This window comes from Rana temporaria, chromosome 3, assembly GCF_905171775.1.
Source record: "Rana temporaria chromosome 3, aRanTem1.1, whole genome shotgun sequence".
Classification (NCBI taxonomy): Eukaryota; Metazoa; Chordata; class Amphibia; order Anura; family Ranidae; genus Rana; species Rana temporaria.
Window position 1 is genome coordinate 222,898,759 of NC_053491.1, and position 14,154 is coordinate 222,912,912.

The 14,154-nt window shown below is 41.1% G+C and overlaps 2 protein-coding genes across 4 annotated transcripts in view; one reads left to right on the forward strand and one right to left on the reverse strand.

The window, feature by feature from the left end:
* Nucleotides 1-2,396, forward strand: part of LOC120932144 (sodium-coupled monocarboxylate transporter 1-like) — a 99,065-nt gene extending 96,669 nt beyond the window's left edge. The window contains exon 15 of one of the 2 annotated variants that reach the window (XM_040344319.1): nucleotides 2,268-2,396. In XM_040344319.1, the coding sequence (XP_040200253.1) occupies nucleotides 2,268-2,366 (99 nt within the window). In that variant the 3' untranslated portion in view covers nucleotides 2,367-2,396. Of the gene's footprint in view, nucleotides 1-2,264 lie in introns of both variants that reach the window. The other variant, XM_040344318.1, reaches the window with a different exon arrangement.
* A 5,613-nt stretch (nucleotides 2,397-8,009) lies between these two features.
* The window catches only part of ANO4 (anoctamin 4), a 282,473-nt gene continuing 276,328 nt past the window's right edge, over nucleotides 8,010-14,154 (reverse strand). For both annotated transcript variants that reach the window (XM_040344320.1, XM_040344322.1), the window contains 2 exons: nucleotides 13,797-13,999; nucleotides 8,010-8,600 (listed from right to left, as the gene is read on the reverse strand). In XM_040344320.1, the coding sequence (XP_040200254.1) occupies nucleotides 13,808-13,999 (192 nt within the window). In that variant the 3' untranslated portion in view covers nucleotides 8,010-8,600; nucleotides 13,797-13,807. The remainder of the gene's footprint in view (nucleotides 8,601-13,796; nucleotides 14,000-14,154) is intronic.

Genomic DNA, 14,154 nt, shown 5'->3' on the forward strand with positions numbered 1-14,154 from the left:
AAATGCTTTAATTTGACAGAAATGTTAGAGGTTATTCACAAAGTGAAAAGATAATGTGGTATACAGTGTCACATCTAATGCACCTGTAATGCATAATCCATTTGCCTGTTTTCTGTGTTAGGCTTACACACATAGGGTTCCAAATGATTAATTTCTGCAGAACAACAAAAAGACAATTACATTCAGTTTGCAGATATGGATATCCGTGATATGACATGTCAAGCCAAAAATGCTCCTTTTTGCAGTATAATATTTCATGTGACTGTGAATATGAGAAAATGCACCATCTTTCCTTTTGGTACTGGTACTGGTACTGGTATTGGTATTGGTACTGGTATTCTGTGATAGCAAGTGATGTAATTCTATAGCAGTCTTAAAGTGGATGTAAACCCTCACATATATCCAGTGAGGTGAACAGCCTCTGATGATACACAGTGACAAAACAAATCTCCCTACATAAATTTTACAGGTATCTGCTGTCTTCAGCTTTCTATATTCTTTGGAAAGTGCACATCATGTTAGAAATGTTTCTTCCTGTTTCAACCCCCGCTAGCGGACAAATAAAGGATTAAAAACACCACTGCCAAAGCGCTTTGTAGGCACTTCAGGGGCGATGCTTAATAATTCCAATGGGCAGGGGCGGTGGAGGAGAAATCTTAACAAAATGAGGGGAAATTTCCTCTCTAAACATCTCTTAAATGTTGTATTTGCCATCTTTCTGTCTCAGTGGGACTTAGACAGCAATAAAAATGGTAGAAATAGATAGGTGGTGCAAAAATCACACATTTTATTACATACCCCTCATGATGTGGGAGTGGCATTGCGGTGCAGTACCTAAACACTTGGCTGGCAGCTCCTTCAAGTCAGAGGGGTTCCAAGAAAATGTATGAATGAAGTTCCAAACCCTGTCAAGGTCCACTGATAACACATTTTTTTCCATAAAGGGTCAAACAAAATTCTGTAAATGGCCAACTCTTTTCAGGGTTTTAGCATTACTTCCTTTATCAGAGCTTAAACTGCAATAAAATGCACATCAAAATAACTCAAATATAAATATATGTTCGATTTTTGTACATTTAGCATGAACCACATACCCTGGTGAAGCGAGTGAAGTTTGGACCCTGAAAGGCATTGGCTCTTTACATTATTTTTTTATCTGACCTTTTGTGCAAACACATTTGATTTCTGTGGACTCGGCAGAAGGGTATGGCACTTTATGTATACACCAAAAAATTTACAAGGGTTCTAGTCTTTCCCTACCCTTTCGAAATGAAATGAACCCCAAGTGTGTTCCTTTGTTCTTATAAGTCAGAGAACTATTCTTTTAACTCACAGGTGTCAAACACAAGGCCCACGGGCTGAATCCGGCCCTCCAGGCCATTTCATGTGGCCCTCGCACCTCTCCTGCAGCTGCAGGAGAGCTCCAGCCCTTCTCCGGTCCTCCTCCAGACCCTTACTTTCTGATTTCAAGCAATTCATCCAGCTTCTTCCCAGCAGCAGCATAAGGAAAGGGGGGTGCACTGTGATGTAAGGGAGAGTGGGGGACTCAACTTCTGATGGTGGGGTGGCTCTTGACATCTAATGTAAAGGGGAGGGGAATCTAATCTAATCTAATCTTACAGATACAACTGGCCCTTTTGAGGGCAATCATAATGCTGATGCGGCCCACAATGAAATTGAGTTTGACACCCCTGTTTTAACCCAAAGGTTCCATATGATCGCTTCTGTTAAGGTGCTGTACACATCTATTAATAATTTGGATTCCTTTATTCCCTCTTTGAAGATTGTTTAGTGCTGCTGTTGATAATGGTTTTCATGCATGTAGGCATGATCATGCATGTAGTGCCCTCTGGCACTTGAGAAGCCTAAAACTTTCCTACACATGCCTAACTGGTCCTAAGGCAACAATTTGTGTTTACTAACTAGTTATTTAAAGATAGAACTGTTACTTCCATCGGGGAAGTTGCAATGTGAAACAGCAGATTTTTTTTCAATTATTAAAATGTCCTGTAAGTGCAATTTAACTTCTATTTAATCCCGGTTTAGATTGGTTCTTATATTATTTATATTAAAGTTTGCACCACACACATTCAATAAATTTGACTAAAAGTGAGAACAATATTGACATGAGTAAGTATAGCTTAGTAGCCATTTGTGTATTAGTTATGGAGCAGCATGGGAGAGGTATGCTGATTTTGACTGCTGAAAAATATAAAACACGAAAACTGTTCCTTTCATATCTAATGGTTCCATTTTTTTGTCAGCAGGATAACATTGAGATTTTAGAATGGAAGCCACACAACGGACAAGGACATGACAATCCAGCCTATACATCAGATAATTTAAGCCTATCACAAATTAAATGAATACAAATAATAAATACAATTTATTTTAAAGGCTGTTGTTACAATTATGTCTTCATTTCACTGTAATATTTATTAGGTTGCCATGTTATTTGACAATCATCAACACTATCTATTCTTCTGCATGTCAGCTGAGGTGGGGATAGCGATTATATAAAACCACTTAAAGGGAAAAAATATGTGCGCTACCCAAAAACAGAAATAAGTGTAACAATGTGGATGGTAATGTAGCTCTACGTGTGAGCCAAAAAGCAATGGCTGTATACACCTAATGGGGTGTGACCATATATTGTGACACAAAGGATGTAATGGCAAAAATTGCACCACAACAAAATGTGAAATTAAAATCAATAAAGTGAACAATATAAACAACAATATAATGTAGTGTCCATAAACAATAAAACGATGAAGATGTCATGAGATGGTGAGGAACTTCCCAACAGAAATCTTCAAATATGAGGTGGAATACATATGCGCTTACCACAACTGTTGGACCCAAATGTTGTACGACAGTGGATCGATCGAGCTTGGAAGCTTCCTGACGACATCAATAGATGAAACGTACAGTACGTCGAGGCATTCCTGGTCACGTTCAGCCACTTCCAGATTTGGCACAGAGGGGCGGTAGAACGCAAGCTACACCTACCCACGAGAGTGAGACACAGTGCAGCTGGTGCTCCACGTCACATCTAGCTGCAATGCGCTTGATTCCTTAGTGCCAAGGTCTCGGCACTTGCACAAGTTTTTTGAGCCCTCTCCAGTTGGTTTCCAGTACCCATGCCAGGGTTCTCACTTACCTGAACCAGATCGTGTTTGGATGCTTGGAGGATCTTTTATGATTGCCATACCCAAGGTTTACTAGGATCTTCAGTATTGGAGTAGTCAGTGGCCGATGAACAACTGGTCTTCCTGCCCTTTCCTGGGTTGAGTCCATTTCCTTCTGGACTTCCGGTGACATCTCTGTGGGACATTCCAAGCTCGATCGATCAACTGTCGAACGACATTTGGGTCCAAACAGTTACGGTAAGCGCATATGTATTCCACCTCATATTTGAAGATTTCTGTTGGGAAGTTCCTCACCAACTCATGACATCTTCATCGTTTTATTGTTTATGGACACTACATTACATTGTTGTTTATATTGTTCACTTTATTGATTTTAATTTCACATTTTGTTGTGGTGCAATTTTTGCCATTACATCCTTTGTGTCACAATATATGGTCACACCCCATTAGGTGTATACAGCCATTGCTTTTTGGCTCACACGTAGCGCTACATTACCATCCACATATATAAAACCACGTCCTTACTGAAATTATAGGCAACTTTTTTATTTAAAAAAAAAATGGAATTGCCCATTCAAAATGTCACAATGACCAAAAGGGTCAGACAATCAAAAGGAAAGGAATTATCAATGTGGAGAGCGGCCCCATATCTAAATATGCAGAAAGCATTTATGGAAACTGGAATTGTGAAATTTTCGAATTTGCTTCTGTGGAATGAAATTCCATGCTTAACAGAATATTGGAAGCTGGATGTAGGAGTTTTTGCTCAGCAGATATATCTTTATCTTGAGTTATTGGCAAAAGTGTCAAGTAGCAGTAGGTAAAAAACAGACAGAAGACAGTTGCTCTCTCCAGAATTTGTCTCCAGCGAACTGTGTGATATCAAGCTATACTTGACTTTATAGGAAACAGTATGATTTGTACACATTCATGCTTCAAGAAATATCAACCACATTGCTGTTGTATACATTTTACGTGGAGTGCCGAGTAACAGCCCATTAATTATTGATAGCCCCCCCCCCCCCCCCCATCCGACCTAAGTCTTTTTTTTTACAAGGCATGAGGCATGACAGTATGATAAGTATAGAAAAAATAGAAATGTGGCAGAACCTCAATGTTTTTAAGATGTAGGCATCTCTAGCACGTTTTGACAATGCTGCAGCGTAAAAGGTCCTTTAGGGTGAAATTATGTTGATTGATGTTGTATGAGCCATCATAGTAGAGAAGGGGTAGGGTGAAAATAGAAAATAGCACAATGTTTTGTACTTAACTGTGAAAGAAAAAGAAAAAAACAATCATAACAAGAAATTAAAAGCAGTAGCAAAAGACAAGGGACCAAGACCCTTCCAAGAGTGGATGGGGGAGGTGGCCAAAGAGAGAGTGAAATCAAAGATGTTAACTAAGATTCAGAAGAACAAATAGGAGGGGTTCAAAGAAATTACAACGAATTGCAATATTTCTATCATCCACATTTATATAGTGTAGCAAATAACACAATGTATGGCTTCTAAGGAAAAACTAATTATTTAACACTACCGTTACAGATAGAGTGACTTCAGTTACTGGTTTGCCCCAAAATGTCATTTTCACAGTAGCAGTGCATTTTTATAGCACTTTTCGCTGTGAAAATGGCAATGGTCCCAATAATGTGTCAAAAGTGTCCAATGTGTCCGCCATAATGTCGCAGTCACGAAAAAAATCGCTGATCACTGCCATTACTAGTAAAAAAAAAATTATAAATAAAAATGCTATAAAACTATCCTCTATTTTGTAAACGCTATAACTTTTGAGCAAACCAATCAATAAACGCTTATTGTGATTTTTTTTACCAAAAATAAGTAGAAGAATACGTATCGGCCTAAACTGAGGAAAACAAATGTTTTTTTTTTATATATTTTTGGGGATATTTATTATAGCAAAAAGTCAAAAATATTGAATTTTTTTCAAAATTGTCGCTCTATTTTTGTTTATAGCGCAAAAAATAAAAACCGCAGAGGTGATCAAATACCACCAAAAGAAAGCTCTATTTGTGGGAAAAAAAGGACGCCATTTTTGTTTGGGAGCCACGTCGCACGACCGTGCAATTGTCAGTTAAAGCGACGCAGTGTGGAATCGCAAAAAGGGGCCAGGTCCTTACACTGCATAATGGTCGGGGTCTTAAGTGGTTAACGATGAAATGTTTGAGTATAATTTTCCATCAGTGCAGGGAGTAGAAATCCTAGAATTGGCAGACCTCAGTCTGGGGCATGCTAAGATTCATAGTTTTGCACAGCCACGGGGGATGTTGCTGTGTATGTATACGTTTATGTCTAAAATATGTTCTTAAAGTGTTTGTAAAGTCTTATTTTTTTTTTACTTTATGCAATAAGGCAAAACATCTTTTGTGCTGCATGTGTGCCCCCTCACCCCCCTTATACTTACCTGAGCCCGATCCAGAGCTGTGCATGAGAGTAGCAGCTCTCCTGGCTCTGTCCTTCCTCACTGCACAGACTGATCACAGTGGGAGCAAATGGCAATCAAAATCTTTGACGGGGGGCAGGAGCAAGTCACCCTGTCTGTGTCAATGGATGCAGACAAGGCGGCTCAGGAGTGAGTCAACAACAGTCCCCCCATAGGAAGCATCTTTATATCGGGGTACTCGCCGAAGAGGAGGAGCCTAGAGCGCCTGTGGGGGACCTGAGAAGAGAAGGATCAGGGCTGCTCTGTGCAATACCACTGCACAGAGCAGGGAAGTATAACATGTTTTTTTAAAGAAAAAAAAATGTTTTTATTGTCCCTTAAATTATATTTATACTATAAAAAACCTTGATACTGTACCTGAACTGGACTTACCTTCAGTCTTGCATAGTTGTATGGGTTCCTCTCTTCTACTGAAATAGCTTAATCTTATTTCACTGCACACTGTGCGCTTCACACAAAGTCCATTAGAAGCTGCAGCAAATCAGTTAAGCTGGCCATACATCATACAAGGGTCTGCCTAATTGCATCCAAAATTTAAAGCGTTTTAGCTTGCACATGATTGGATAATATTTATTCGTTATTATTTGATGTTTATATTTATTTTTTGTTTACTGCAGGGGGTCGCCAAACTTTTCCAACAAAGGGCCAGGTAATTGTCCTTCAGACTTTAGGAGGGCCGGATTGTGCCCAGCGGGGGCAGAAAATGTCCTGGGCCAGGCATCAGTGAGAATAAATATGGCCAAAGGGTTAATAGGAGGAAGAGTATTGCCCCTAATTAGAAGCAGGAATAGTATCCCATCATTGGTATTGGTGGAATAAATAGTGCTTTGTTGTTGGTGTCAGTGGGAGGAATAGTGCCCAACGGGTTGGATAAATGCTAGCAAAGGGCAACATCTGGCCCTAAGGCCTCAGTTTGGAGACCCCTGGTTGACAGCAACCTGCCAGCCCCTGTCACCAGCCATAATCTGCCTGCATTGCAGTGTGAAACACAGAGACGTAATAATAACATCACTGTAACTAAAATAAGGTACCTCATGTAAACCAAGGGGTTTTATTAAACAATTTGCTTAGCATGCTTTTGAGGTGGGGAAGGATGAACCAGGGAAGGCAAAATATGACCAAATTAAACATGAGCTTTTAAAATATATGATATGATCAGTTTGCTTCACCTCATTTGAACAAATAATGTGACTCACAAGCATCAACAATTTTAAAGGAGAAGTACAGCCAAAGCTCGTTTGGCTGTACTTCTCCATTGGATCACAGGAGTACAGATAGTTTTGCACTCCTGTGACCCATTTTCAGCAGACTACGGGCTGTCTGTTGATGTCGTAGAGCCAGGCCAGGCTCAGACAAGATCGTGACAACAAAGTGGGGATCCACCCACATGCCTGGGCCGGCACCCGGCTCAGCATCTCAGTGACCCGCTGAGAGCCCAAGTTTCTTACATACTCCGGTTTGCCACACTTCCTGTGCTGCTATTTACATTATCCACTCAACTTTCTACGTTATATACCAGTGATGGCAAACCTTGGCACCCCAGATGTTTTGGAACTACATTTCCCATGATGCTCAACTACACTGAAGCATCATGGGAAATGTAGTTCCAAAACATCTGGGGTGCCAAGGCTCGCCATCACTGTTATATACAATGCAACTCCACTTTGTAGACTGTGCTTTACGTAATCATTATAAGGTTGCCACATAAATAACATAATCAAATATTTTTAACTTTGGAGTTCCAGCAGGTTTACACCATTATTTTGCTAGTCACAGTATAACTCCAAATCAGAGAAAGATGCATAAAAGGGGATCCTTCTGGACAGTTCAAAACAGTTTTTAAGCTTGCTTTTCTTCATTAAAGTGGCTGTATAAGGCTGGGTTCACACTGGTGCGCTGCAATATGGTTGCAGTGCGGGTATATATTTGGTTCATGTGCATTTTACATGCGCTTTTAGCCACTGTGCCATTGACTTTTATTAGGTCACAAGTTTTTGGCGAGTTTTCTGAAAGTGCACCAAAAGTCTTGCATGCTGCTCCTTTGGTGTCCTTTCAGAAAACAAGGAATGTGGCTAAAAATGCATGTAAAATGCACATACACTGCATTTGCACCAGCCAAATAGCACCCCATCAGTGTAAACCTGTCACAAAGCTATCTTTTCATGTTTATGTCTTATTTATAATACTAACACTTCAATTATATAATTTTCCTGAGGTACCATAATGGGTACTAGCAGTTGCCCCAACATACTATTCTTGCCAGTGGTAGGAGTAACACAATGACAAAGTGATAGTTTATGTACAAACAATGTTTTGCTCTTTTTTGTCCAAACAGTAATGGAATGGAATAAAACACCTTTCATGGACAGCAACAATGAATGGAGAATAAAACTAAGTAGGAACATTTTCTGTGCATAATTCAATTTATTGCATCACATTATACAAGCATAAAATGTATTTATACTCAAGAACCCTTATTTCAATTTTGAAAACCGAACATTCTCTTTAGTTTTGGCTATGTACAAATGATGTAGCTCTTGGAAATATGTACACGTATATACATTTATATAGGATGTACAATAATATAGAAATTTCCTCAGAAATGTCTGAAGTACAAAAACTTGTTGCGCTGTAAACAGGGTTGCAGTTCCAAGTCTGGGTGACCAAATGGAAGATATCCTATAAGCCAAAGAATGGCGGCAGGGATATTCATAGATCTGTAAAACAGACAATAAGCAAAATGCAGAAAAAGGTACAAAAAAGGTGAAAAAATGTCTGACTGTGTCCCTTTTCTACATAGGGGTTTAAACTGTTGAGCACGTCTTCCAATGATCACATGCCTTCTGTTTAGCTAGAAATAACGCAATATTACATTGCAAGATGTATTCACAGTAGATCAGTTCTTGCTGGGTATAAATGCTGTGCTGCAGCTTGTATCTGGGTTCCATGCAATAGAATGTGAAGTAGTGCAGTGGTACTGATTAGTTTTCTCTGAAAATGAAAATAAAGTGGTTAGTTGACAATTGTATTTTATTTTGACTGCTTGAAAATGACATAAATGTGGTATAGAAAGCTTTAATTATATATGCACAAAAACTAAGCTATGTACCTCAAAGCCAGACAATAGTTAAAGTGGAACTTCCGCTTATCCGTCTCCTCCCCCCCCCCTCCGGTGCCACACTTGGCACCTTTCAGGGGAGAGAGGGGGACAGGTACCTGTTTTTTACAGGTACCTGTCCCCACTTCCAGGAGACCAGGCAGCTGCGATGTCTCTTGGAAGTTTGCCTCCCTCCTCCTTCCTCCACCGCCGGACCAATAAGAAAGTGCAGCACGCTTTGCGCATGCGCATTAAGGAGCTGACCGTGAAGCCGAAAGGCTTCACTGCCGGGTTCCCTTACCAGGAATGACAGCGGCTGCACTCAACAGTCGTTTCGACGATCTGCTGGCTTGCCGACATTGCGGGCTCCCTGGACAGGTAAGTATCCATATATTAAAAGTCAGCAGCCGCAGTATTTGTATTTGTGGGGGGCTGTACCTCCTCTTTAAGTTTTAAAAAAGTAGACTCGTCGCCTACAAAGTGCTGCCTCCATAGTAAGACGGGGATCTGATTTCAAAGGGTACTTTCTAAGGGCAAGCAAGAGAAAGAATGCCTAGCTAGCCTACCTACCTCAGTGTAGCACAGTTTTTTTTAAATTTGTGTTCTATAGCAACGTTTCCCTAATGTCTATGGAGAAGTTTGGATTGACTTCTCCACAGGCAGCTCAAGGCAGCAGAAGGTTCTCACCTGCAAAAGATCTTATTGTCTTATTGTTTGAGCCAAAGTGATTTTTCCAGGTTTTGTTAACCATTTACCAATCAGTAATAAAGGAGAAAATATAGCCAAAGCTATTTTGGCTATACTTCTGCACTCCTGTGACCCGCTTTTAGCTGACCACAGGCTAAAGTCCACTGTTGGCTTGCATCGCTCAGCCAAGCCAGGCTCAGGAAAGATCCTGACTTTATAGTTAGAATCCACCCAGATGCCTGTACCAGCTGCTGGCTCAGCTTCTCAGCAAACTGCTCCTATCCCCTTAATGACCCAGCGCTCAAGTCAGTGCTGGAGGGGCAGGGCAGAGAGCAGGCTCTCTGCTCACTGAAGGCTGAGAACCAAGCAATTGCTCAGTTCTTATGCCACGTACACACGACCGTTTTTAAAAAACAACGTTTTTCTCAACGTGATTCTTGTCAAGCCTGCCTTGCATACACACGATCGTGAAAAAAAAAAATGCTCAAGCAAAGCACAGTGACGTACAACAACACACGAACGGCACTATAAAGGGGAAGTTCCATTCGAATGGCGCCACCCTTTGGGCGGCTTTTTCCGATTTCGTGTTACCGCGTGTTAGTAAAAGTTTGGTGAGAGACGATTAATGCTTTTCAGTCTGTTACAGCGTGACGAATGTGCTATCTCCATTACAAACGCTAGTTTTACCAGAACGAGTGCTCCCGTCTCAGAGACTGCACTCCTCAAGATATGGGATGACACCATCGAAGCAGCAGATGACGGAGAGTCCTGTCTCCTAGTGCTGCTGGACCTCAGTGCAGCTTTTGACACGGTAGACCACAACACCCTGCTCACTCGACTCAAAGAAGTAGCCGGAGTCTCAGACTTGGCCCTACCGTGGTTCGCATCCTTCCTAGAAAATCAATCACTGACCGTGAAACTAGGAGGCTTCACGTCAGAAACACAGACCATTACATGCAGAGTCCCTTAAGGATCATCCCTTTCCCCTGTACTCTTCAACATCTACATCCGCCCACTCCTCAAAATGGTCAGCAAACAGGACCTGCGCTACCACTCTTATGCTGATGACACGCAACTTTACTTTCCAATCACCAACAAAAAAGACCAATATCAGGAACTAGGAAAATGCCTCACTCTGATTGATAATTGGATGACGGAAAGCTCCCTCAAACTCAATGGATCCAAAACAGAACTCCTTATCCTTCACGCAAATCGGAAATCTAATTCTAGGACCACATGGACACCACCCACTATCCTTGGACAAACCATCACCACAAGCAACAAAGTCAAAAGCCTCTGAGTCATCTTTGACTCAGACATAACGATGGACGCACAAATAGCAGCAGTAGTCAGCGGATCTCACCATCTTCTCCGCCTGCTGCGTAGACTTATCCCCTTGATCCCGGAAGAGGATACAGCAGTAGTGGTTGGAACAATCATCAATTCCCAACTCGACTACGCAAACTCCTTCTACTTAGGACTACCCAAATACCAGATTTTGCATCTACAAGTCATCCAGAACACTGCAGCCAGACTGGTAACAGGTAACAAACCGTGGGAACAAATCTCCCCGGTCTTGAGGTCCCTCCACTGGCTAGCCGTAAAGGATCGGGTCACATTCAAGATCCTCTGCCTTACACACAAATGCGCACAAGGAAACGCTCCTCAATAGTTAAGCGAGAAAATAAAACCCTACGTCAAAAATTGCGTGCTCCGGTCAACTAACCAAAACCTCCTCCAAATCCCCAAATCCCGCTACAAGTCTAAGGGAGAACGTAGATTTGTAGTCCAAGGACCTCGGCTCTGGAATGCTTTTCCTAAAAGCCATCGGGCTTTTAGGAAAAAACGAAAGACCCACCTCTCCTGAAGGATCAGGACAACACTGGATGCAAATCGCCTTGAGACAATTCAGTTCGCATTTGTAGCGCTATACAAGTTACTCACTCACTCATAACTTGCACAACCGTTATTACACGACCGTTTTTCATGACGTGAAAAACGACGAGAAAAAGTAGAGCATGTTCTAAATTTTTAATGCCCATTTTTCACGTCGAGAAAAATGCTCTGGAGCCTATACCCGATCGTTTTTAATGACCAATTTAAAAAAAATCATTTTTCGCGTCATGAAAAACGGTTGTGTGTACGCGGAATTGGTCTTAGAGCCGTGGAGGGGGGGGGGGGGCAGATGCATCATCAATCTAGTGAGTGTGAATGTTTTTTTTTGTTTTGTTTTTTCAAGTCAATGCTACTCTTTTTAATCTTCAAACTGTAAATTTACTCCCCAATTTCCTCAAGATTGACTATCACTATCATTCCTATCTATGGTATGTCCCAGAACAATATCTTCACTTTTTCCATCACAGCACTTACCAAACTTGTTCTGTGGTTGGTTAGATATCTCCTTGGTTAACCAAGCTTTTTTATACACAGAGGGCTAGATTCAGCATTGATTTATGCCGGCGTATCTATAGATACGCCGTGTAAATTCAAAGCAAGCCGGCGCAACTTTTTTCTGTATTCAGAAAGCAAGATATGCCGACATTAGCCTAAGATCCGACTGGCGTAAGTCTCTTACACCGTCGTATCTTAGGGTGCATATTTACGCTGGCCGCTAGGTGGCACTTCTGTCGTTTTCGGCGTAGAATATGCAAATGACCTAGATACGCCGATTCACAAATTTACGTACGCCCGGCGCTATTTTTTTACGTAGTTTACGTTAGGCTTTTTCGGCGTAAGGTTGCTCCTACTATTATGAGGCGCACGCAATGTTAAGTATGGACGTCGTTCCCGCATAGAATTTTGAATTTTTGACGTCGTTTGCGTAAGTCGTTTGCGAATAGGTCTGGACGTAATTTACGTTCACGTCGAAACCAATTACGTCCTTGCGGCGTACTTTGGAGCAATGCACACTGGGAAATTCCACGGACGGCGGGATTGACGGGAAAAACGTCAATCATGTTGGGTCACCAAGAATTAACATAAAATACGCCCCCTCATCCTCATTTGAATTACGCGCGCTTACGCCGGCCCCATTTACGCTACGCCGCTGTAACTTAGGAGGCAAGTGTTTTGTGAATACAGGCTACAGCACTTGCCTCTCTAACTTACGCTGCGCCGCCGTAACAATGCGCGCCCCTACCTGAATCTAGCCCAGAATGTCTACTGGTATCTTGCTTGCCATCATACTCCAGGCAAACAGATGTCAGCAATGCAAACTCATTCAGAGTCAGATGCCATCTTTTACTTAACTATGAATGTACAAGTTTCAAAGCAGTCATTCTTATCTTTGTATCAATATGGTAAAAATGTATTTCCTTCAACCATGGGTTGCATGGGTGTGTGTGAGGGAGCTGTCCCTGTTGGGAGAAGACAGTGATTATTGCTTCTGGCTATAGCCGCCGCTAGCGATAAATGCAAGTAAATCTGGCAGGTTGGTTGTAGCCAAGCCAATAATAAACTTGGTACATTCAGCCTGCCCATACACAGATCAAATCGTCTATGGTCAGCCTTACAGTGGTGGTGACTTGGTGCTGACCTTTCAGTTCTCCCATATAGAGGAGTTTATCTCCCAAGGTTGAGACACTAGGTTCTTTCATTCTATTAACAGGTTAGGACCCACTAATTCGGGGTACTTTGTCGTAGTAAGTGGGCTTAGCACTATATGACCATATAATGTGACCAAACCCCCGTATTTTTGAATATGTTCAGGTGTTTTTAACTAGCCTTGCAGGATAAATGTCATTTTTGTATGTGTGCGCTATAATCTGTTTTGACCTGGGGCAAACACGCAGCTAGTCATGTTTTTGAACACCTCACATGTTCTGGTTTAGTGATTTACTACCAAAGCAAAGTAAGGATGATAGTGATTCTAAATAAATCAGCACTTTACAAGTTCCCATTATGCTAGCCCAACACAAAGGGTCAGCCAAACAATTAGATCCACAGATAATTTCCCTCCAATGAAATATTCATATCCAGGATCCTGTTTATAAAGACCAATGCATTTGGGGAGATACCATTTTTTTTTTAACAGCAGAGATGAGAAAAGGATCAGACCAAAAAATTGCCTTCCTGTTCCCTATCAACATGCTGCCAAACTTAGATTTTCGCTAATACAATCGTTCAAAATCCATACAAGAATAGATTATTGTATTATTGTGCTGAAAATAATCACATTGAACCATAAATTCTACCCATGCACAGCCATCTCAAGTTCACTGGCAAAATGTAAATATGAGCTGTGTGAATTACATTGTTATGTGCCTTTTGTAGGGCAGTGGGATCTACATATTGCTACATAGTGGAGCCAATCAAAAATGAATGCAAAAGCTACAGAAGGATTATTATACAGTGAATATCTTCTGGTTGTATGAGCAACAAACAAATGTAAAATCATATCTCACTTAATTCACAGTTAGGGCCACTCGTTATTCTGGTACTTCCCGTTTCTCTTCCTCTCTTTCTTCTCTTTCTGCACTCTCTCCAATTCTGCTTCATACATCATTTCCTGGATGAGGTATTTTTCTCTCCGCATTCGATCTCTCAAGTCTTTGGGAAGGTCAGGTATCAGGTAGGAGATCAAATTCTTAATGCAAAAAACAAGATGCTGGAACACAAAATGTGATCATTTAGAAAAAGTAAAACATTTAATTAAGCTAAAAAATGATGGAAAACTACAAGCAGTGAGATACTTAATCACTTAGTGATTGTAAAGTCTTGTTTAAAAAATATATATAATAATAAATATACTTACCCCCTTTG